The 26,043-nt window shown below is 41.7% G+C and overlaps 1 protein-coding gene across 1 annotated transcript in view; it reads left to right on the top strand.

The window, feature by feature from the left end:
* Positions 1 to 16,733: 16,733 nt before the first annotated feature.
* LOC139381470 (E3 ubiquitin-protein ligase NEURL1-like) overlaps positions 16,734 to 26,043 on the top strand; it is a 64,735-nt gene continuing 55,425 nt past the window's right edge. Inside the window, exon 1 of the mRNA XM_071125037.1 lies at positions 16,734 to 17,227. Coding sequence (XP_070981138.1) covers positions 17,113 to 17,227 — 115 coding nt within the window. The 5' untranslated portion in view covers positions 16,734 to 17,112. The remainder of the gene's footprint in view (positions 17,228 to 26,043) is intronic.

Below are 26,043 nucleotides of genomic sequence, written 5' to 3'. Positions count from 1 at the left end.
GGACAATTAGGAGGCCTGCGTCTTGTGACCGTAGCGTACGTGTCGGTATGTACGGCAGGACCAAATCAGAGAGATAGGTAGGAGCAAGCCCATGTAATGCTTTGTAGGTTAGCAGTAAAACCTTGAAATCAGCCCTTGCTTTGACAGGAAGCAAGTGTAGGGAGGCTAGCACTGGAGTAATATGATCAAATGTTTTGGTTCTAGTCAGGATTCTAGCAGCCGTATTTAGCACTAACTGAAGTTTATTTAGTGCTTTATCCGGGTAGCCGGAAAGTAGAGCATTGCAGTAGTCTAACCTAGAAGTGACAAAAGCATGGATTAATTTTTCTGCATCATTTTTGGACAGAAAGTTTCAGATTTTTGCAATGTTACGTAGATGGAAAAAAGCTGTCCTTGAAATGGTCTTGATATGTTAGTCAAAAGAGAGATCAGGGTCCAGAGTAACACCGAGGTCCTTCACAGTTTTATTTGAGACGACTGTACAACCATTATGACTAATTGTCAGATGCAACAGAAGATCTCTTTGTTTCTTGGGACCTAGAACAAGCATCTCTGTTTTGTCCGAATTTAAAAGTAGAAAGTTTGCAGCCATCCACTTCCTTATGTCTGAAACACATGCTTCTAGCAAGGGCCATTTTGGGGCTTCACCATGTTTCATTGAAATGTACAGCTATGTGTCATCCGCATAGCAGTGAAAGTTAACATTATGTTTTCGAATAACATCCCCAAGAGGTAAAATATATAGTGAAAACAATAATGGTCCTAAAACGGAACCTTGAGGAACACCGAAATTTACAGTTGATTTGTCAGAGGACAAACCGTTCACAGAGACAAACTGATATCTTTCCGACAGATAAGATCTAAACCAGGCCAGAACTTGTCCGTGTAGACCAATTTGGGTTTCCAATCTCTCCAAAAGAATGTGGTGATCGATGGTATCAAAAGCAGCACTAAGGTCTAGGAGCACAAGGACAGATGCAGAGCCTCGGTCCGATGCAATTAAAATGTAATTTACCACCTTCACAAGTGCAGTCTCAGTGCTATGATGGGGTCTAAAACCAGACTGAAGCATAGTGGTTCATCCTTGGGAGCAATTTCCAAACGCCTGAAGGTACCACGTTTATCTGTACAAACAATAGTACGCAAGTAGAAACACCATGGGACCACGCAGCCATCATACCGCTCAAGGAGACGCGTTCTGTCTCCTAGAGATGAATGTACTTTGGTACGGTCTACCCCACGGGCTACCACACACACAGGGCTCAGTTTGCATCCCTCCTGGAGAGGGCATCTGCATTGCTGTGCTGGGCCCACGACCTGTGGATGACAGAGAAAGAGAATCGCTTTTAGGACAGGAACCAGCGGGTGATGCAGTCATTCGTGTCCTTACCTCTTGTCATCCACACAAAGGTGGCATGGTCAGTGATCAGGGTGAACTCCCTCCCGAGAAGGTAATACTTGAGGGTGTCCAGTGCCCACTTCACAGCGAGGCACTCCTTCTCGACAATCGAGTACTTCTTCCTCAGGAAGACATTCCTGCTGACACACATGATGGGTTGTTCCTCGCCTTCCTGCTCTTGGGACAAGACAGCCCCTACCCCTGTGTCAGATGAATCTTTTTGAGAATTTGAGTACCGGCTGTGTCATCCAGCACACCGTCTGTGGTAGGCGGGCTTTTGATGGGTCTGTGAGGGGAGAAGCTATTGCGGTAAAGTTAGGTACAAATTGACTGTAGTATCCTGCTAACCCCAGGAACGACTTCCCTTGCCTCTTGGTTCGGGGGACCGACCATTCCCTAATGGCAGCATTTTTTTTATTTTTCTTGAGGCTTCACATTTCCTCGCCCGATTTGATAGCCCATGTACTCCACCTCGTTGTACCCTAGCTTGCACTTGTGGGGGTTCGCGGTCAGCCCCAAATCCCTTAGCGCATCCACCACTACCTGTAACCTACAGATATGGGACTCCAAACTGTCACTGTGCACAATTATGTCATCCAAATAAGCAGCAGCGTACTCACAGTGCGGGCGCAGGACCTGGTCCATGAGTCGCTGAAAAGTTACTGGACCAACTCTTGGAGCTCTTGTCGTTGGGTCAGGCTGAGGTCTTCCTCCATGGCAACTTCGACAGAGGGCGGGTTCTGCTGTGGCCGGATCTACGTTGCGCACAGCTCCTCTTGTCCATGCCACGTCTTCAGCAAGTTCATATGGTAAAGCTGGATGAGTTTTCTCCACCCCGGTTGGCGGACCTTATAATTGACGTCGCCTACCCACTCGACGATGTGGGTAGGGTTCGGTTGCTCCTCCCAGACCTCCTTGGCTAGGTCCAGCAGTCCATGGGGCCGACAGCCATACAGGAGTTCAAAGGGGGAGAACCCAGTGGGGTACCTCGCACACCGAGAAAATCAAGTGGGGCAGCAGCTGGTCCCAGTTCCTCCCATCTCTTTCGATTACCCTCTTCAGTATCTGCTTTAGGGTCTTATTGAAGTGTTCGACTAGCCCATCTGTTTGTGGATGGTTCACACTGGCCCTGACCTGTTTGATTCATAACCAAAGGGTTTCTATTATGTGCGCTCAGAGCTGTGATCTGGCACTCCAGGCAGGTACGTCAATAGTCCTTCACCTCCACTCCGAGCCAATGGAACAGATTCCCGATCCGCTCCCTGGTTTTCTCCATCCTCAGGTGTGCCCCAAGCAGGTGGGTGTGTTATATTTGAAGCCTGAAATGTGGCAAAAGGTCGCAAAGTTCAAGGGGGCCGAATACTTTCACAAGGCACTGTAAGTTTTTATAACTACACATGGTTGATGATATTACTAGTTTATCTAGCGTGTTTTGCATTGCATATAATCGATGCAACGCTGGGGGATGATTTAACAAAAGCGCATTTGCGAAAAAATTAATCGTTGGACGACTATACCTAACCATAAACACCAATGCCTTTCTTAAAATCAATACACAGAAATATATTTTTAAACCTGCATATTTAGCTAAAAGATATACAGGTTAGCTGGCAATATTAACCAGGTGAAATTGTGTCACTTCTCGTGTTCATTCGACGCAGAGTCATGGTATATGCAACAGTTTGGGCAGTGTTGGGGAATAATCCGAATTGGTTGGTAACATAGGTAAGATGTTTTATATTCATCATATGTTTGTAAGTTACTTCTCATCAGAAGGTTATTTTTGTATAATACTGTGGCGAGGTTGCAGTATCTGTTCTATGTCAAGACTAAGTTGCTTGGGCCGGAGAGAGGGGAGAGGTCAAGCGTGTATCTCTTGGCTCCACAATGTCTGTGTGCCAGCCAGTGTGTCTCTGTGATCTTGTCAAGATAGGATGGATTTGATATATGCCTGTTGATATGGAGGATTGGTTTATGGTTCTGAGTTTGAGAGAAGAGCATAGTTTGGGAGACAAAGCTGAACGGTGAGTTATGCCTATGCTGTCTCACTATGTGTCTTTGCTATAAAGGATCTCAGTTGAAATGTGGAAGGGGCTCTCAGAGAATTCATTGATAGACACTGAATTGATCTGAGAGTCACAGGGTTGTGATAGAGCTCATATAATTAAAGATGGACTTTGTGATAACTAACTCTGACTTGTATGTGGTTTGCTCTCATGATTTGGTAAATAGAGGACATTTCCACGACAGCAGCCTGGCTCATTGCAAAATAATTTGCCAGAATTTTACGTAATTATGACATAACATTGAAGGTTGTGCAATGTAACAAGAATATTTAGACTATGGGATGCCACCCGTTAGATAAAATACCAAATGGTTCCGTATTTCACTGAAATAAACTTTTCGTTTTCGAAATGATAGTTTCCGGATTCGACCATATTAATGACCAAAGGCTCGTATTTCTGCGTGTTATAATTAAGTCAATGATTTGATAGAGCAGTCTGACTGAGCGATGGTAGGCAGCATCAGGCTCGTAAGCATTCATTCATGCGTTTTGCCAGCAGCTCTGTTTATGACTTCAAGCCTATCAGCCTAATGGCTGGTGTAACCAATGTCAAATGACTAGCTAGTTAGCGGGGTGCGTGCTAATAGCGTTTCAAACGTCACTCGCTCTAAGACTTGGAGTAGTTGTTCCCCTTGCTCTGCAAGGGCCACGGCTTTTGTTGAGCGATGGGTAACGCTGCTTCGAGTGTGGCTGTTGTCGATGTGTTCCTGGTTCGAGCCCAGGTAGGGGTGAGGAGAGGGACGGAAGCTATACTGTTACACTGGCAATACTAAAGTGCCTATAAGAACATCCAATAGTCAAAGGTATATGAAATACACATTTTATAGAGAAAAATAGTTCTATAAATACTATATTAACTACAACCTAAAACCTCTTACCTTGGAATATTGAAGTCTCATGTTAAAAGGAACCACCAACTTTCATATGTTCTCATGTTCTGAGCAAGGAACTCAAACGTTTGCTTTTTTACATGGCACATATTGCACTTTTACTTCTCCAACACTTTGTTTTTGCATTATTTAAACCAAATTGAACATGTTTCATTATTTATTTGAGGCTAAATTGATTTTTATTGATGTATTATATTAAGTTAAAATGCGTCTTCATTCAGTATTGTTGTGATTGTCATTATTACAAATAAATAAAAATCGGCATCAGCTTTTTTTAGTCCTCCAATAATCGATTTCGGCGTTGAAAAATCATGATCGGTCAATCTCTAGTTGACACTGCCAGCACTGTTGACACTTCCTGGTGACCCGTAAACCAAGCTGTGTAGCCTCAATGAACATGTTCTGGAACTCTTCCTGTTCCTCAATGGCTCCCAGGCAGTCAGTGACAGTAATTAGTCTTTATTAAATTGAGTTAATTACTATGTAATAACTAATGTGTCCACTTCAATCAAGCAGTTAACATGTACAGTCGGAGTAGGACTCATTAGTAAATTGATTACCTCAAGCCTCCATCGACTTGCCTGAGATACTAAGGCTGCTTTTATACAGGCAGCTCAATTATTATATTTCTTCCACTAATTGGTCTTTTGACCAATTAGATTTTTTCAGAGCTGATCTGATTGACCAAAAAGCCAATTACTGAAGAAACGATCAGAATTGGGCTGCCTGTCTAAAGCAGCCTATTAGAAAGAAACAGTTCTGGTTGTGACTTATAGTCATGTGTGCATACAACCCCATATAGCTATTACATTTACAATATGAGATTACCTATAGTACTTTAATTCTGCAATAACATGGTTCTATCTAGCCTGGTTTAAGTATTTATTGTAAACGTGATATTTCATTATGAACTTGAAATGAAAGCCTTATGCTCCACCTAATTCCTTACCCTAATACTTCAGCTGTGGAGATGAGCTTGGAGACATTTGTTTCGAAATCAACAAATAGCGGGAAACAACGCAAATCGCCAATGACGCATTCTCAGAATGTCAAAACATGTTTTATAGTATGTACATTTTACATTTTGTTACGGCTTTCTTCTGTTGAAAGAGAGGAGGACCAAACTGCAGCGTGGTTATCTTGATGCATCTTTAATAAAGATAATACCGAACAATACAAAAACACTAAGCAGCCCTATCTGGTGCAAACAAAGAGACAGGAACAATCCCCCACGAAACACTCAAAGAATATGGCTGCCTAAATATGGTTCCCAATCAGAGACAACGATAAACACCTGCCTCTGAGAACCACTCCAGGCAACCGTAGACTTTTCTAGACAACCCCACTAATCACAATCCCATAAACTACAAAAAAAAAACCTAGACAAAAAACACCACATAAATAACCCATGTCACACCCTTGCCTGTCCAAAATAATAAAGAAAAAACACAAAATACTAAGACCAGGGCGTTACACATTTTTAGCATATGGATTGTTTTAGTTTTGTAATCTAGGCTACCTATTGAATTATTTCCTTTATGCCTCAAGCCTTAGCAGTTATTCTGATATTGTTCCCAATGATCAGTGCTTTAGTTATTATGTTGCTGTCCATCGGTTCTGAATTTGGATGCACCCAACTGCCCACGTTTTTCTGTGCAATAACCTTTTGATTTTAAAAGTTTTGGTGTGTGTACTAGGCTAATTGATTTAATGTATACATGTTACAGCACTTTGGTTTCACTAATAAATATTTTGAAATGGAACCAAATGATCAGTTTCTGTCTTGAGTCCTTTTTAAACAGGATGAATGGGCTATATAGACTATAGGCCAGCTAAAATGAAATGAAAACTATTTTACACAGTGATCCTTCAGCACAGGATTGGGAGATTACCATCAAGTTTTGGGTAAACTGGAATGTGCTTTTTGTTGGCAGGAGACTGTCATTGGTGGGCTTTATTTCCTATTCTCTCTCATTCACTTCTCCTTTGGCTGAGTGGATCTAGCTATTTACTGTATGGGGGAAGCGGAGGTTGTGCTGTTACCATCTGGCTTGTTGTCCTACTTTGAGTGAATGGAAACATCTGCAGAGTGGATGGTACACTAGCTAAATTGCACTGAACCATCGTATCTCTCAGGAGTTCACTTTCTGACAGCCTCACACTTGAACACATTCCTTAAAACAGAAGAGACCAAAGGAGTGCTGAACATAATGCATTTTGTGTATTTTGTTCTTAAGATTTTTTTTATCATAATTTGGACCAGGAGTCAGTCAATATTTTGTCTTACTTTTTGTCATTCAGAACTGGTTCAAAACCTAAGAATGTCAAAAATGATCAGCATTCAAATGAATATGATGTGAACAAAATTACACCTTGTGACACCTATTTAAATCATGGACAAAAGTTCAAGGACTGTTTTTCAGGGGACTATCTGTTAGGTTCGAGACATATGGTACACAGACAGCTATTTAAATGCAAGCAAATCACTTTTGGGGAAGAATATGCAGCCATTCCAAAATTGCTCTGACATTAATGAACTGAATACAAATAAGATACAGTTTCCACAGGGTCAGCACTGCATTGTACAGGGCATATAGTTAACTATGTGCTTCCTAGTTATCACTTTGACACTATGCTATCTCAAAGATGCGAAATCTAGACTCTAGTTCCAGTCATGCTGGTCAAGAAAGAAAACTATTGGAGACAATGGGGTCCTTGAAGAGTGGATTTGGGCAGATTCTAAAACAAATTCGTTCCGAAACACCATGCATTTTAAAACCATATCAAGAATTTCTGAATATTTTTGGGGGGCGATTCATCCATCTAAGCAACAGAAGCTTGTGACGAGATGACATATGATGTCGGCCCTTCAGGTGCTGACAACCAATTTCTGAAAACATTTCATGTAGCTGAACATAGCTGCCATAACAAATGAGCACCAAATTCCTCACTTAAGAACCTCTCCTGAAAGTCACATTACTTGCTCTGAAAAACAGAGCCACAGCGAAACCTAAACCATATGCTGCTTGTGTGGTGTGTACTGTACAGCGCCTCATAGCTTATAATGAGAGCCGTGCTGGACGTCTTCTGGACAATGACCTGACAACAAGTAATTGCTAAATGACAAAATGGTAAACTGTATTAGGAAAAGGTTGTCCGTGCCAGTTTGGTAACAGAATGAAGGTTTGTGCTGTTTGTGCCGTCATTCTCTTACCAAAATCTGCATCTGCACCGTTCAAGTAAATGTGTTTTGTAAAACTTTGTGGGAATTGTTCAAAGTAGTCTTTGTTCTTAGAGTTGTATGGCTTGTTTAACGTTTTTGTTTGACATACATTTTAAAGTGAAAAATCTGAGTCTCAGCGTTACTCTGTTACAGTGCCCCTATCAAATAATTGGTTGCTTGTCTTGTCTAAATATTTTGACTTTGCAACATAGATCAACTGTCTGGCCCTGGGTTCCAGTTACCTTACAAGGAATGCCTCAATCCTGGCCCAGAAGGGAGCGTTTGTAAGCCACATTTACTGACCGTTGTCATATGTGAACTGTAATAAGTCTCTGGCTGTTTACAGTGGCTACAGGAGAGATTCTAGGCAGTGATGTTAGTGATTAGGCACATTAAAGCAATACAGCACCTTCCCACTAATCACACTGGTTGCAAACTTAAACTGTTCAATGTTCTTGAATGTAACCTAACCCTAGTTCCTTTTCCAGCCCTGCATTTCTAGTTTGGCTTTCAAACAATACAAGACACCTAGGATATATTTAGGAAATATCTAGTGTCAATCTTGCCTGCCTCCTCTCTTTTATATTTGATAGGATGGAAAGAGATGGGCCTCCCCTAGTGCATGAGTCACGCCACAGTCCCTCAGTTACCCACATCCAAATTTCATTGATGATTCATTTTTCCTACATTACCTGGCTCACTGCAAGCCATCAGAGGCCAGACTAGATGAAGCCTAAAGTGATTAGTCTTGGGTTATAGACAGTCCATAGTGCCAAAATATTCAAAACATTAAAACTGAACTAAGGTGAAAAAACTAGATTGATGAGCGCTCAGTGAGTGAGAATTTAATGTAAGCAAGTTCAGATGTTCAGTGGAATTGACACAACGAAACAAAGATCAACACGACTTGTGAAAAGGGCAGTTAGTCACATCACAATTAAGCAAATGTTGAGCAAAATATAATCTTCGGAAAGCACTGACACAGCCCTATTTCAACTTGAATGTGCCTTAGCATAATACCACAAACATCAAACGGTTCTTGCAAACTTGTGAGCATTTGGCTTTTTATTTGTGACTGCAACATATTTTATGCCCTCTATTTCACCTCAATTTGGCTGGAGGGCTGGGGTGAAAATTCACTGTCTCCCTGTTGAGGATCATATGATGCTAGTGTTGCTTTGTATTTTTTCACACATCGCCACAGAGCCAGGGTTTCAAACCCTTGGCTGAATGGTGTGTTTGTTCATCCTGGTCCCTGCAAAACAGGCGCACGGCTTTCTCAGACAACTGTCAAGAAGTCTAAGGGAGGCCCCATGCCAGCACACCCTACCTCGCAGCTGCTGCCAACAAATAATTTACAGGAGAGGGAAGTGTCAGTCAGTGCTGTATTTACAGTCCTAACCCTGAGAAAAAAGAAGACATGAACACTAACATCGAGGGGCATATTTGGACCTCATTTTACTAGAACGTGGCTGATGAATATTGGCACTCAGGTTTTTCCTTGATGGGAAGAACAATCACAACTCAGGATAAGACCCAGACAGCTAGAGTCACATGTTTATTGACCCAAACAGGGGGCAGGCAAAAGACAGGTCAAATGCAGGCAGAGGTCTGTAATCCTGGGCAGAGTCAGTAAGGTACAGAACAGGCTCAGGACAGGAAGAATGGTCAGAACCAGGAAAACTAGGAAAGAGAACTTGAGAAAGCAGGGAGACAGAAAAACACACTGACAAGACGAACTGGCAACAGACAGAACACAGGTATAAATACACTGGGGATAATGAGGAAGATGGGTGACACCTGGAGGGGGGTGGAGACAAGCACAATGACAGGTGAAACAGATCAGGGTGTGACAAATCAGAACATTTAGCTTCAAATGTTGATACATTTTTATTTCTTCACATTTTAGGCACAGCAATGTACACACGACAATAGGCCTACACGCAAATGTTCCAAATCAAATCACATTTTATTGGGCACATACATGTGTTTAGCAGATGTTATTGCGGGTGTGGCAAATTGCTTGTGTTTCTAGCTCCGACAGTGCAGTTGTCATGTCTAATCCCGGTCGACGACATACTAACCACCGGTCCTGGCATCCATCATTACGTGCACCTGCAGATCATCATGATACTCCCCTGGACGCCATTACCGTCCTGATGACCTCCCCTATATATCGGTCACTCCCTTGGGTCCCCTCCTCAGTCAGTACTGTTCCTGTGTTCATGCGTAAATGCCACTGTTATGTTGTCTCGTTTGTTGTTTTATTAAATGTGTCACCCGCTTCTCGACTCACAGCATCTCCGTTACAGCAGTAATATCTAACAACTTCACAACACCTACCCAATAGACACAAATCTATGTAAAGGAATGGATTTAAGAATATATAGACGAGCAATGTCAGAGCAGCATAGACTAAGATACAGTAGCATAGTAAAGAATACAGTATATACATGTATTTTTATTTAACCTTTATTTTACTACATAACAGTTTACTTACTCAGCTGACATCTTCACCCAGTTTACGCCCTCATTTACAATGCAAACCATAACGAATTACTATGGGAATAAATGGAAGAGGCAAGTGGAAGGTGGTGGAAAGTAAGGAACTTCTCTGTCGGCCCTGGAGGCCATTTGAAAACATGTTGTTTTCACAAGGGCTATTAGCAGGACAATAGACATGATGTGGTCACAAAAACCCCTCTGACATAGGGTCCAGCATATCTCTTGATGATGACTGGGCTCGGGCCAACACGGGCTGCTTTATATAATTAACATTTATTTTTCCATATTTTCTCATTGTTTAGCCTACAGTGATGCCTCTTGCACATCTCAGTGCAAGAGGCATCACTACAGTCCCTGGTTCGAATCCAGGCTGTATCATATCAGACCATTATTGGGAGTTCCTTAGGGCGGCAAACAATTGTCCCAGCGTCAACTAGGTTTAGCTGGGGTAGGCTGTATTTCTTTTTAACTGACTTGCATCGTTAAATAAAAGGTTATATTTACATTTTCAAAACCTCATCCAGCGAGGGTATTGTTGTCTTAGCAAGGGAGGAGAATTCTCCACCAGGGCGGACTGAGAGGATCACGTACAAAACGCAATGATATCCTTGGGCATGCTGTAGTCTTCAAATCTGGTGGATAAATTGTCCCTCAGCTGCTTAATGAAATCTTCCATCACCTCTCTGACAATGCTCCGGCCTGGTCCCTCTGCCTGTCGTTTCTTCAGTGTGCTGAAGTGCAGTAGCCTTCCAGATGACAAGTCCAAATCAAACAGCTCAAGCTCCTAGTAAAGGCTTCAAATTTCTCCACCATGTCCACAACTGTTTCCCTCTTCCTTGTAACTGCAGATTTAATTATTTCAAGTTACAGAACATGTATGCAAAAAAAAAAAAGGTGCAGCTTGCAGTTGACGATTCAATGTTTCTTTGTAGGGCCTTTATATGGGACGGGAAGGCCACTGAAGTTCTATGCTTAGATTCAGAATTAGTCAGATTGCAAATAATTCAAACAGCGATATTTTCATTGCAAATAAGACACTGGCTTGGCATTGGGAAAAGATGGAGATGAACATTCTCTGAAACTTAGAATTTCATTATCCACCTTTATTCTTGATATTTAATGAGAGCGACATTTTATCTTGCTATCAAGCTAATTGTTCTGAACAAACGTTGACGTTAAAAAAGTAGTGTAGCCTACAGCAGGCTAATATTATATACTTATTATGTTCTGGCCGGCCGTCATCCAATTGTTATAATAGGATTTGAAGCAACAGCCTACCCGGTGTCAACTATTTCATCACCGTTTCGCTCTGCTCTGAGACAAGCATGGGAACTGGTCTTGATAAATCTATTTGATTTTTCTTCCACTGAATCTCTGTTTGGGTATTGGTTAGCCTACAATTAGGGTGTGGAAATGGTCACATTGTACAACGCCATATTTTCCTGATGGAAATGCTAAGGGTTTCCTTTTTCATGGAATTGAAACACCATAATATTAATCAAATTAATTAAGCTATCAATACTCATACTATGTTCTCACAAAAAAAATGATCTAGTATAGGCAATATTGAAGACTGTCAAATGATTCTCAAACTGCCCTTTGGTGGTCAAACTAGCACTAACTAGCATTAATGGCAACAATGGCTGACAAATAACATGCCACAAGATTTTGCTTGGTGGGCTGCAGTAGGACACACATTTTAAAGGAAGAACCACTGTATGAGATGAGTAATGCAAGATATGTAAAAATTATAAAAGTGATTAGAGTTCCATTTATTAAAGTGGCCAGTGATTTCAAATCTAAATATGCAGGAAAACACATAAAATGCACACTGCACATGGACAGAGATGGAAATATCCATTAGAAATGTAAAAATAGGGGATTTCTATAAAAGCAATAAATATCATGGGTTGCTAATATGACTAGGATAATGCATTTGGCTGCTAGAAAATGAATGTTTACTTGAAAACAAATAGAACAGGAAAGTGCATATGAAAAAGTAATTATAAAATAATTGCCTCCACGTTTCTATGGTGGGATTTTGGTTGTAGGCTACTTTGAAGCAAGGTAAAACAAGCCTCATAATATGAAGTCCAGGTTTCAAACAATTAAGGAACAGAAAAAATATAGTGATGCTAATGACAGGCCAAACCCTCTTCTGGTAGATGAAAGGCTTCTTCTGCTATGGTATTATGGCAGTGCCCAAACATACATTAGAGGTCATGCCACCACCTACTGTGTGGACTGTGTGTCAGCCTACAGTTCTGGAGTGTGAATTTATTACACTTTGTAACAAAAAGGGGAGGGAAAAAGGACGGGGAAAAGAGATGAATGCCCTAACAACTAACCCTACACCCATTAAAAGCTCACCACTGTTCAACTACTTTGGCCCCATCTGATCCTAGGTCAGCCCGGCAGCCTGGGAGGACAGGACACTATCGCTCAACACACATTATAACTCTTCTGCAGTAAAATTTCATACAGCCAAGTATTTATTTGCAGCTGCCACCATAACATCTATTTTCTGTGATTTACGTTCCATTTCTGCGGTACAGTAGATTTCTATGGCTATGAACGCAAATAACGCAAGTTACTCCTACCACTCTCTATTGGCCTCGACCTACTCATAGGGATTCTCTTAGGATCCCTTGCCCTGGACACATCTTCCTCTGCTGCGCTCTTCACTGCCTCAGCATACAACACCTTCTGTACTACTTACATCCTGGCCAACCTCAACCTGCCTTTTTCCTCACTGGACAATTCTGATCTCCCGCACCATGAATTAACACAAATCTTTTTCCAGCGATACTACACATTCCTTTGTCTCATGTCCTCCTGCACACTTCTCACATATAGGAATCTCCTTCCTACACACTGCTGTTTGTCATAAAATTGGACATGTACGGCACAAGAGTATACCCACTTCTTCAGGCACCACTACCCCACTGGTAATGTCGTAAGTATTATTCCATGCTAGTTTTAAGGGTATCTATTCAATTATCTTCGAGGTTGTTTTTGAAATCCATACTTTTTGTTGACTGATTCAGTTCATTTCAAAAGCGTGCCTAAACTGCATGCAGTGCAGATACATTTATTCCACTCCAGGCCATGTTGTCCTACATGTTTACAATGCTCATCCTATGATCAGAAAATGCCCAATCATATTTTCAAAGTCAAGTGATCAGGTGGCCTGTCAGCTATCACACTGTGTTAACAATAAATGTCATAGCCACAGGGGTCTCCATCCCACATGAAAACATCCTCCAAGTGCACTGTGATTCTCTTAATTCCTGAGCCAAGAGTGTTTTTTTTTTTTTTTACTTTCTAATAAATAAACTGCACAATCCATCAGAGCTCAAGCAAACATATTGTCAAGTAAAGACTGGATACATTTTTCTCTGATTTCCATTCTGTCATTGTGCTTTGGATGACTACTGACAACAGTTGACAACAACTGGGTCGGCAGAGATGGCTAAAGATATGCTGTTTCTGACAAACTCGCATGTCTAACTAACCAGTATGTCTTCAACCAGTGTATTAATACCACCGCTGCTGCTAGCCAAGCTACGTACACTATCTGAAGGCTGGCTTGTTACATGCATTATGTAATGGCTGAGGTGACAAAGAAAAGTCAGAGAAGTGCCCATTGAGAGCCGGGGCTGTGATGATGTGATGATGGCTGACTTGCTTTGTCAAATAACCAACAAATCACTCCCATTTTCTTTGGGGAAAAATGGTAACCAGTGCTCATCACTCCTACATTTAATGATTCAAGTCTACAAAAGCATGCGTGTGCAGCCTACCTGACTTGATTACTGGTGTTCACAACACAGCTCTGCTGTCTTGGTATCTTCAATCATTTTCTTCAGCTCCAGCCCGCAGCTAGCGGTCTATGGGCATCGTAGTTGCTATACAGTCAAACCTGTCAAAATGCATCAGTGTTAAAAATGGGCTCACATGAGCATAATAAATCCCAAAGTTGTGCACCATTTTTAGTACAAACATTTGTTCAGTCTGGATCATTTCAACTAGGCTACATATAGCTTAGCCTGGTATATACATGACACAGTGAAAGTGCAACTCGTATCAGAGCTTGTGCGGAGGCCTTTTTCTAGATAGGGTGTATATATATATATATATATATATACACCCTATGATTGAATAAAATAAACTATATGTAGGCTACTGAGTTTGTTTGATGCTTTCAGCACTGGGATTAAAAATTAACCCACACTAATTATTAGAGGGAGCCAGAGATCAGTATAACCTAACAAGAAAAAGTTCCCGAACCTCCAACTGCCCACTGGTCTTCGCAGATTCTGCCATTATGCTCCTGAAGTTGCCAGTAATAGTCTACACCAGCGATCTGCAACCTTTTCCATTTAAAGTGCCAAGTTATCATACCATTTCTACTGATCTGCGTGCCAGTTATGATTTTCATTAGCACATTTTCGTGGAACAGTTTCATTTATAATGAAGTCTACATATCTCAAAATCAATGCCATGTGGTTCATCAAAATATCTAAATGAAAGTGATACAAATCTAAAAGTCTTATATTGCCATTGCCAATATGAAAAGATAGCTTACATAAACCAACAAATAAACCAACAAATAAAAAGACTGCAGCCTGAAGGTAGAACATATACTGATAATACATATCCTATAAATCACATTGGCTACGCACTATTAACTTGGTCCAACCAGATCATGCTAGCAATCTTGCAACATTGTATAATATTCTGGGCCCTCCCGAGTTTCCCACACCAGTGTGCTCCAGGCAGACAGCTGTATACTATTTTCCCAGGGGATAAGAAGTATTTTATGACATGTTTTCCCCTTTCATGCTGTGGTTATTGAAAGTAAAAGAGCTGGAAATAGTTTTCAAAAGGGCAATATTGAGGAACTATTGTCATTCTCGATGGATGTAAAAACAGATATTGTTTACTTACTGTTTGAGGCGAAGAACGAGTAGCTTGAGGAGCTACACAGTGATGCTGATTTAAGACAGAAATAGTATCAGCTCCCCAAATAGGCACATTTACAGGCCCACATTTGCACGCAGGCCAGGTAGCCTAGGCTTACTTTTATGCGTAATCAGGTGCTTGTCCTTACTCAAAAATTGACAGGAGCGCTCCAAACAAAAGACAATTAATAAATTAACAACTCGTAAATGGAAATAAATGGGGAAAAAAAGGTGTAGCCTAGGTTGTGCAACGTTTCCATTCCTACAATGGCAACGGTAAGACTGTAATAATAATACATTTATAATACATACATATATTGAACTGAAATGACCGTAACCAAACAAACATTGTATATTAGAAATTATGAGAATTAACAGTAAATGTGATACTGGTGTGCCATCCCCGCGGCCTCCACAATTAATTAGTCCACTGAGACAGGCGTCTCGCGTGCCATACATTTGTTTTATATATTTGTCACAGCTCCAATAAAACAGTCTTGGTCGACCAACAGCCTATCAATCAACCAGTCGACTAAATGGGGTCAGCCCTATTAACACCTGATGCAGGTTTATATTTACACTGTTCATAAACACATTAATTAATGTCTTCATTAATATCAACCTAAAAATGTAGGCTGCGCGAGGCAATTGACATGCATTGTGGCTGGTTTTATCAATTCAACTTGTGCAGTAGCCCAACCAGTCGCAAGATGGCAGTATTATTTATTTTACGTCGTCTTACGTCCGACTTTAATGTGCACAGCAGAGTATACACTCGTGTACACCTTGGACTGGCTCTTACATGAAACATCCTCCATTCAGGCTGCAAATGTTTCAGTTTCCTCCTCAACTCGATTGAATGGCTCGTTGGTGAAGAAAAAAAAAACTGGCAAAATACGTGTACTGTCTTAATAAAACACAATTTTCCACCACCATGCTAAGGTGGCTAATGCTACTTCCTGATGTTGCCCACTATGTTCAGCCAGGGGTAAGCAACAGTCACGCACCATCCGGAAGTTGTCTGAAAATCCGAAAATTGTGGTGGAAAATTGTATTTTATTAACAGTATGAATATTTTGGCAGTTGTTTCCACAGAGGAGCCATTAAATTGAGCTAAGGAGGAAACTGACGCATTAGCAGCCTGAAGGGAAGACACACTGGACACATACATCAGTTCAATGTTTAGATTTAAATTTGGTTAAGTTGTCCAATAACGTGAATTCAAGGTGAAATAAAAAACAAATGACCATGTCATCGGATTTAGGTGAAAATAATACGAAATTCCATTGTGTTGATTACTTTTTGCAAATCCAATCAGTTTTCCACGGTAATTCAACGTCATCACCTTGATTACCTGTACTGGCATCCACCTGTATATATATTGTTTTACTGCTGCTCTTTAATTACTTGTTACTTTTTTATCTCTTATTCGTATTTTTTTTTAACTGCACTGTTGGTGAGGGGCTCGTAAGTAAGCATTTCACTGTAAAGTCTACCTGTTGCATTCGGCACATGTGACTAATACAATTTGATTAGATTATTTTGGTTGAAGTGACGTTGAAACAACTCAACCAGTTTTTGCGCAGTGGGTATGATTTATGATGCCGGCCAACGGGGGACAGGAGTGTATTGCTGGCTATGCACATTAGTCAGCCGTAAAATGACAAAATAATAATAGGGCCATCTTGCGGCCGTTTGGGCTACTTGCGCAGTAGATAAAAGTAACTTGGCGGAGTTTTTCTGCATTTTCCAAAGCTGTGTAGGTCATCCATATTTCTTATAGGCTGTTTCCTTCCTCTCAATGCATAACTTGTTTTTGGTCGGGCTAGGTTTGTTCATACGGTCATTTTTCGCGGACCTCAAAAGGAGTTGGAATTCTCCTTCGTTGAAGATATCGATAGCGCTAATGGTAATTACTGAAGATTCACCTTATGTGATTCTACGCTGCGGTGCTGCTATTGTATCCGATGTGAATCGGCTGGGACAGCCACTACTCTCACGGAGGGTTAAGTGTTAGGACTTCTGTGAACCGGAGAGAACGAAATCGTGAATTATCCGATTATGTTATGCTGACAGCCAAGGAGCGCATGCCTCTGAATATTTTGTCTAACAAACACAGAGAAGAGGAACTTGCCTTGTATTTAAACATGGGAGGTCAGATAACAAGAAATACCTTGTACGGTAAGGAGATTTTACATTTGAGGTGGAGAAATATTCGACTATAGATTGCATATATTTAGTAATCAAATCGTTGTTGATGTCAGAGGCTACAACGAAAACCTTGTAGCAGAAATGGCAAATCGAGGATGATTATATATTGAGAGTTAAGGGTCAGTAATGCACACATTTGGAAAGAGTCTGCAAGAAAATTAGTGTAAGTTATGAATACTCAAGCTATGACTTCATGTGTAAATTGTATGTAAAATGCATGCAAACGTTATCACACTTATAGCAATGCAATATTTTGTTAGCCCAGAAACGTGCATGTAGTCTAGATCAAGAATGAACTTCGTATTTGCAATTTGGCTGATGGTATTTATACTTTCGGGAATAACACTCGACTTTGTTTCCCCATTAGGCCTACTAGCTCTGACAGCTACATACTTCGAGAAGAAAATGTACTTACTATGACTGATGTGGTTGTCCCTAGCTATCTTAAAATGAATCGCTCTGGATAAGTGTCTAAATGACAAATGTACATTATCTTTGGTTGACAAGTTGTAATTATACAGCAACTGCCCCTTAAAACCAACTTAATTTAGAAAACAGCCTATGTGGCATAGATGAGTCAAACATTTATTCTACCGATAAATTTACTGCGAAGTGTAAATAGGATAATTTGGTCGTTTTGAGACTTGTTTGTGACCGCATCACAACGTAAATGAAGGGTGTTATTTTTGTACATTTTGCCTATAGCTGGCAGCACACAATGAATAATATATTCTGAGTGCAGCTGCACGTGATCTGATCATATTGCCTGTGTTAAATTTGGTTTGACTTGGAATATCCCCATGGGGCTAGTTAGGGACCATCGCCGTGACTTCAAACCAACTAAAATTGTGTGTATGTACATAACTCGCAACAATTTTACTGAGTTACAGTAAATCAATCAATTTAAATTAATTAGGCCCTAATCTATTGATTTCACATGACTGGGCAGGGGTGCAGTCATGGGTAGGCCTTGAAGCGCATAGGCACACTCACTGGGCAGCCAGGACCAGCCAACCAGAATATTTTGTTTCCCCACAAAAAGGGCATTATTACAGTAAGAAATACTCCTCGGTTTCATCCAGCTGTCCAGGTGGCCGTTCTCAGACGATCCCGCAGGTGAAGATGCCCGATGTGGAGGTCCTGGGCTTGCGTGGTTAGAGGTGGTTGCGAGGCCAGTTGGATGTACTGCTGAATTCTCTAAAATGACATTGGAGTTGGCTTTTAGTAGAAAAATTAACTTTAAGGTCTCTGATTTCACACTCCCTCAACTTGAGACATCTGTGGCATTGTGTTGTGACAAACCTGCAAATTTTCAGAGTGGCCTTTTATCTCCAGCTCAAGGTGCACCTGTGTAATGACCATGCTGTTTAATTAGCTTCTTGATCTGCCACACCTGTCAGGTGGATGGATTATCTTGGCAAAGGAGAAATGCTCACTACCAGATATGTAAACAAATGTGTACAACATTTGAGTAAAATAAGGTTTTTGTGCATATGGGAAATGTCTGCAATCTTATTTCAACTCATGAAACATGGGACCAACACTTGTTGCGTTTCTGTTTATGTTCAGTGTACAAATATTGAAAGCATTTAATGAGATCCAAAGGTGTACAACATGAAAATATTATCTCATTTATAATGTTTCATTTATTGACAGTCCCTAACTATCCCCTGAGATAGGCTTTCCAAAGTCAAACCAATTTTGCCATGGTTGCACACCAGCTGGCTGAAGCTAATTGATGAAATAATTTGTCTAACTCTTCCCACCTGCGAACACAGACAACCAACTCACGATTGAATTCAGTCAGTTCTTGATGGAGCAAATCTAACCCCTTTATTCAGGCTACTTTTGGCTAATGTCCAGGATAAAAATATGCACTTATGTGATGCTGCAAAACCAGTCTTCATTAAGGGGAGGCTATGCTTGTTTTGTTATTAAATGAAATTGGGGTAGATGCCAATTGTTTGTTTTTATGTTTCTAAATACGAGATTCACCGGCAAAAAAGGAACATCTTCTTCCATGGGCATTGTGCGCAGCACTTCCGCTCTCAAAATCTATGCTATTATCAACTGTGTTACCATTAAGACTTACTTTTTGTGGGTCTTAACCTCTCTGGGATCGTTCGGGATGCTAGCTTCCCACCTCGCCAACAGCCAGTGAAATTGCAGGGCGCCAAATTCAAACAGCAATCTCATAATGAAAATTCCTCAAATATACAAGTATTATAAACCATTATAAGATAAACTTCTTGTTAATCCAGCCACTGTTTGATTTCAAAAAGGCTTTACGGAGAAAGCACACCATGCGATTATGTTAGGTCAGCACCCAGCCACAGAGAACCATACAGCCATTTTCCAACCAAGGAGAGGTGTCAGAAATAGCGTTAAAATGTATCACTAACCTTTGATCTGATGGCACTCCCAGGTCTCCATGTTCGACAAATGTTTGTTTTGTTTGATAAAGTTAATCTTTGTCCAAATACCTCTTTTGTTTGCGCTTTTAGTCCAGTAATCCAAATGCAGATGAAAAGTCAAAAGTTTGCAGAAACATGTCAAACGATGTATATAATCAATCTGTAGGATGTTTTTATCATACATCTTCAATAATATTCCAACTGGACAATTCCGTTGTCATTAGAAAGGAAAGAGAATGAGCGTCACGGCCACACGACTAAACTAAAGGCTTTCAGCCTGACCACTTGTTGAAACAGCTCTTATTCAATCCCCTTTCACAATAAAAGCCTGAAACAACTTTTAAAGACTGTTGACATCTACTGGAAGCCTTATGAAGTGCAATCTGACCCCATAGACACAGGATATTGGATAGGCAATCACTTTTTGTTGCCTATCACATGAGTTCTGTTATACTCACAGACATTATTTTAACAGTTTTGGAGTGTTTTCTATCCAAATCAATATGCATATCCTAGCTTATGGGCCTGAGTAACAGGCAATTTACTCTAGGCACGCTTTTCATCCAAACTTCCCAATGCTGCCCCCTATTCCAGTGAAGTTAAAACCGCTCACACTTTTTTTTAAGGACACATCTCAGATATTGCTACCCCTCCCACCTCAGCACAAGCGAGCTGATGATAGACAGGTAAATTGCCGAACCTGGCATTAGGGCTGGGAAATGCCAGTGCGCCAGTTTTTACATTGATACTTGCACCTGCTGAATGTAAAGCCCATAATTTGACATTAAATACAATATGGTTAATTGATTTGTTCTGACTTAATTTAAGACCATTGTTGTATATAGAGAACAATTCAACATTGTTAAAGTAGCCCAGGGATAGACATTTGAATTAGGCTTAGGCTGTATACTGTATACCGGGGTATGTGGAAAAAGCCACGGAATGGTTTTTCAATACCATCGATACCATTAACTATTTATTTTTTAATATTTGTCACTACTTTAAGTAAATACCTGCAGTCAATTTGTACAATACCTTCACATTATTATGAATTGTATGGTAGTTTGTTTACAAGCACACAATGAGAGTCACTCACTGTTGTGCAGCATGCGCCAGGGTGATCTAATTACAGTATGTAATTCACAACTAGATAACTGTCTAAATGCTCTGCAGCTGTGCATTTGGTTTGCTAATCTAGTAGCTAAGTGGTTAGCTTCTTCCAAAATCAAGCATTCGCTTGGTAACAGCAGAGAATCCCCTTCTGGATCAAGAGCCTTGCTGGCTAATATATTTTTTTCTGCGTGCAGCAAACTGTGAGTAGCATTTTTGAGTTGCTTGTATAGTTTAGGTCAGAAACTGTACAAAATGTTTGCAATGCACTCGTTAGCATTCTCTATGGGATTTTACATGTACTTGTTAGCATTGCTGCTAACCTTCGGATTACAGTTTGAAAACGGCACCCCTTTTGTCCAGTGCAAGTATTACCGAAATATCCTGGTATGGCACAAGTTTGGTATGAAGGTATGCCAAGCTGCATACTGCCCAAGCCTCATTTTAAGACCTCAAGGCACAAGTGTATACTTTAACAAATAAGCATCATATGACAGTTCAGCCCAATCAATTCATTGGAGTTCTATTGGCAGCCACAACCTAAGAGTTTCACAAATAAACAAACTCTGTAAAAGCACATTTGGTTAATTTCCTGATAAAATGTACTCTTCAAATTATGCTATATTTACATTCATGGATCAGGATACGGGAGTGTTTACCCACCGCACAATATTTCTGCCTTGAAATTTAAGCAGCTGCAAATAGCCTGTGGTCTTAAATGCCTCATGATGCTCTGTTGCCAATATTAACACAGGAGGTTGCTGAGGGAAGGAAGGCTCATAATACCATTTGAAATGGTGTGAATGGAAACCATGTTTGATGTGTAAGATACCATTTCAATTTATTCCGTTCCAGCCATTACTTTGAGCCCGTCTTCCCCAATTTAATGTGCCACCGGCTGCCTGTGCTGCCTAATTGATTTGTTTCCTGGGTAGTCTGAAAAGCTCATGACCCCTAGAAGATATGAGCTGATGAGCAAGAATAACTTTCTGTTCCTAAGGGCATGTCTAGATTAGGCTATGGACACACACGCACACACGTATATTTTATTAGGCATGCAAACATTCTCTATTTGTTGATCCTTAGACATTTTGCTTTTCAGTTTAGTGTTGACCTGCTCCCTCACAATTACAAATTAATACTGTCTGTAGGTTGGTAAAGGACTGCTATCTGTGACTGATATGTTAATTTGACAATCAGCTAAATGAAAGTCAAAAAAGAACATGAGCTACATATGCCTCATTCCCACAAATTTGTCTGAAAAATGCATTATTTGGGATGACCTAACCAGAAATATCTCCATGATAACTCGGTGTCCTTGGCATTGTTGTAATGATTTGATGGGGGGGGGGCTAACCAAGGGGAGTAGCCTAACTGTTGATTTAGCGCTTAGTGTTTTACAAAATGCCAGTTGCAAGAAGTCGATTGAGTCAATTACAGCGGCATTGAAGGATGTATGTGTCAGTGCCGTTTATTACCCATGATGCATTCTTTAATTTACTACAAGTCAGATACGCCCCGCAGTAGCTTTGTAGTAGTTTTTCATTCCCTGTTATACACATTTGTGTTTCTGCTTGTTCAGGGAAATGTATACAATATGTTTTTGGGATTTCTATTTGCTGCTTCCTCTAACATGCCCAAAGCTTTGAATAGCACATTGAATGGCAATCCTATTTTCTTGCTCTTAGTCATTGACTTTGTTTTTCCTGATGACTGCCTGCAACATGTTCATAAAGACAGTCATTCATGCAGCCTTCATGCAATCAATTTAACATTAGGCACATCCAGAGATGTTGGGTTACACAAAGCTAACTGCTAGTCATCCTCATCATCACTACTGTGTCGCTTTCACCATCTCTCTGATGAGTATTTTAGCAGTCTTACGGTTCATCACCGGGGTTAATATCCTGGCTACCTATTCTTGTTAACTACCTTCTTAAGGGCCTTTGGAATCATGCATTTCACATTCATTAATGACTCATTAATTTCCTCCCACTTGTAACTATTGTAGGATGAAAACGTAACATCATGACTATAACTTACTGTTCACTGAAAGAGGGAAACGAGGTGCAACATACTTGGTTTAAGGATCTACAATCGCGCCTTACAAGGCCAATTAAATTAGCGCCTTGCTGGAAGCCCACCTTCCGCAGGTGATAAGCATGAGGCTCGATTAATTCCTTCATGTTAATACCGCTCTTCACCGATCACAGGAACGGGCAGGGGCTAAACAGGTGTTGTACCTCGTTTCCCTCTTTCAGGGAACAGTAGTTATAGTCATAACGTTACCTTCCAGTCAGTCAACTTTGGTACAACATACTATGGGGAAATAGTATCACGCCCTAAGCCGACCCACAACGAATACTAAATGAAATGGCCCATGGCAGACCACCCAGACCTGACCCTGCAAGATTGTGGAGGTCTGGGTATTACACACAAGGTGCACTGCCTAGTGAATTTCTCCTGTTCCAGCTGGAGAGACGTTGCTAAGAGAGTGCCTGCCACGAGCTGGATTAGCTGAGGGATGCATCTTTCATGATCATCCTGCGGGGTACAACTGACACCATGGGAGCCTCCTGACAATAGGGGGTCTCACCCCTTGGCCAGGGTCTGTAGGCTCGACAGAGACACTCGACATGACCGATTAGGCTGTGAGATGCGTGGAAGTTGAGCGACTAGCACTCAGTGCTGGAAAGGCCGCAACAACAATAGCCCCAGGGGAACGTTTTCTATCACAGAAGTCATCATCCCCTGTAGGCGTAAGCACTGGTGAAAACACACTGCGTGACACAGATGAAATTGGGTTAATCAGAGGCAGAACCTGGACACCCCCTATGGGGATAGAAAAGCGTGATTCACTGACTCGAGATCCAGAAACGGAATGTTCTGAGATGGAGTCTGAATTTTTTTTTTTCAGTTTCCTATGAAGCCTTGAGACTGAGTATGGGACACCAGCATGTATGTGTGTAACACTGCTTGCCACCAGCCTGTTGATTGTAATAGCCGGTGGCTCGTGAGCATTCTGAATTCATAGACTGAGATGCTTACTAGGGGACACAAGTTTTGAGCGGGGCGTAAAGTCCTGACCCATTTCCAGATCCAGGAAATACCAGCTGTACCAGCCGTCCTGTATCTGACATAGAAACCACTCGGATTGCCTGCGTCTGGAGACTGGAGGATATTCCCCCTCTCAAAACGGGCACTGAGGCCTTGAACAGTCAGTGTGATGACATCGTAGAAGCATGGGGGACGCGCAACAAATTTCAGATGGTACCCCGACATCACTATACGCATGATCCAGAGCAACACTGCGCATGTGTGCCATTTGGTTAGAGCAGTCAAGTGCCATCTGAAGGGGTGCCACATTGTGGACTGGGAGAGATTTGGTTATTTTTCCCTTTACATCACTCTCTAGCACCATGTGTCTGAATGTGGAGAAGGGACACTTCATTGATCCCACATGTGGAAGACACAACCCTTCTGACACCTGTAAATACTGTGGAACTTTGGGTGCACCAAGGTTTGCCTGAAGCCTGGTCTAAGCTGGGTTCCGGGGCTCCGGCAATCAGTGATGAACTCTTGGCAGTGCCTCTTGGGTTATTCTGTCACAATGAGCCTCACCCGGTTTAGGCAGTAAGATGGATCCAGTGGAAAACCTTAATTATAGCGGTTTTCATACCCATCGGTCATAGGTACCAGTGCCACAGCACCTTTTAACCCAGCTGGAAAGGGATGGACAGCTCTGAAAAACTGACCCCCTTCTGTGGTAACAGACGGGTGATTTGCAATTTAATCCTATTCCTAGGAATGAAACCAATCACCTATAGAAACCCATAACCTGTATGACTAAGCACCCCATAGGGACTAGTGAATTACAGGCAGGAATCAGCAATGAATGCCAGTAATGACCCACCTTGACGTTGTGCCCCCTTGGGGGCAGAGAGTGAATCACCCAACTTATTACTCTCATCATGGGGAGATTGATATACCCCTTGAGCCCTGTGAACACAATGGAATGTGGGGTAACAGAAGGGGCATCAAGCTTCCAAACTAAGTTGTGCTTCTGTGAGACTGTCAAGCCTGGATGAAGCCCAATCCCTTATTTGTTTATTTATTTAACTAGGCAAGTCAGTTACAAACAATTTTCTTATTTCTAATGACTGCCAAACCCAGACAACGCTGGGCCAATTGTGCGCCGCTCTATGGGACTCCCAATCACGGCCGGATGTGATTTAGCCTGCATTTGAACCAGGGACTGTAGTGACACCTCTTGCACTGAGATGCAGTGCCTTAGGCCTCTGTGCTGCTCTGGAGCCAATGGACACAGGTGGCTCTGGCAATAGCTGACGTAGCACCCGTTTGGCCATAACGAAACGTGGGGGCACTGGCGTCACAAATGTTTTTGTGAAGGGGTGCACCGGTCACTCAGACCCGTGCTAAGGCCCCTCGCTCCTGGGGTTACCCAATCCAAGTGCTCGGAGACTGCTTCCCCATCGGAGGTTTCCTGCAAGCCCCACATTCCTCCAACTCCAGGAATTTGTAATAGGAATGGGATTGCCATAACGCTGGGGGGGAGGGGGTAGATATTAAGCTTCATTAGCTGGAAGTTATGCATGATGAAGCTTCTAATCTAAGCTAGGCTAGCTGGCCTCTGACCACTTTACGGTCTGTTTAGAATAACCAAGCGACTTAACACTTGAAAAGCATACTAAACAAGATAACTACCCAAGCAATTCACCTTTAGGAAGCTGGAATAGCCATCAGTAGCTAGCTCACCTCCACGAGTTAGCTAACCTGGCTAGCACGCTATGCAGGGCATGTTAGCTAGCCTGGTCTCAAGTCTACATAGGACCGGATCACTGAGAAGGGACCAGGACCCTTCTGAGAAGACGCAAGCGGTGGGTTAACCAAGGCAGACACATGCGGCGAGAAGATACCCACAGAACCTTGTCACCCTCTCTCCTTTGAGTAGCCTCCCATAACCGGAAACAGAGCGCACAGGAGCCTGGAGACATAAGACTCCGCTGAGGTGCAGGCACCCGGGAGAGGAAGTCGCTATCGGAAACACCAAGCCCCCTAAAGAATGCCACATTATTGTTAAGAGAACCTGTGCCGAGGACAAGTAGGAGAACAGTGCCTCACACTTATCACCTGTGGAAGGCGGGGCTCCAGCGAGGTGTGGATTTCATTGGCCTTGTCAGGCGTGATTGTAGATCCTTAAACCGAAGTCGGGAGAGTGCTACTCCCCATAGTGTGTTGTAC

Source organism: Oncorhynchus clarkii, chromosome 23 (assembly GCF_045791955.1).
Source record: "Oncorhynchus clarkii lewisi isolate Uvic-CL-2024 chromosome 23, UVic_Ocla_1.0, whole genome shotgun sequence".
NCBI lineage: Eukaryota > Metazoa > Chordata > Actinopteri > Salmoniformes > Salmonidae > Oncorhynchus > Oncorhynchus clarkii.
The sequence above is the reverse complement of the archived record's forward strand: the minus strand, read 5'-3'. Positions and strand labels throughout refer to the sequence as shown.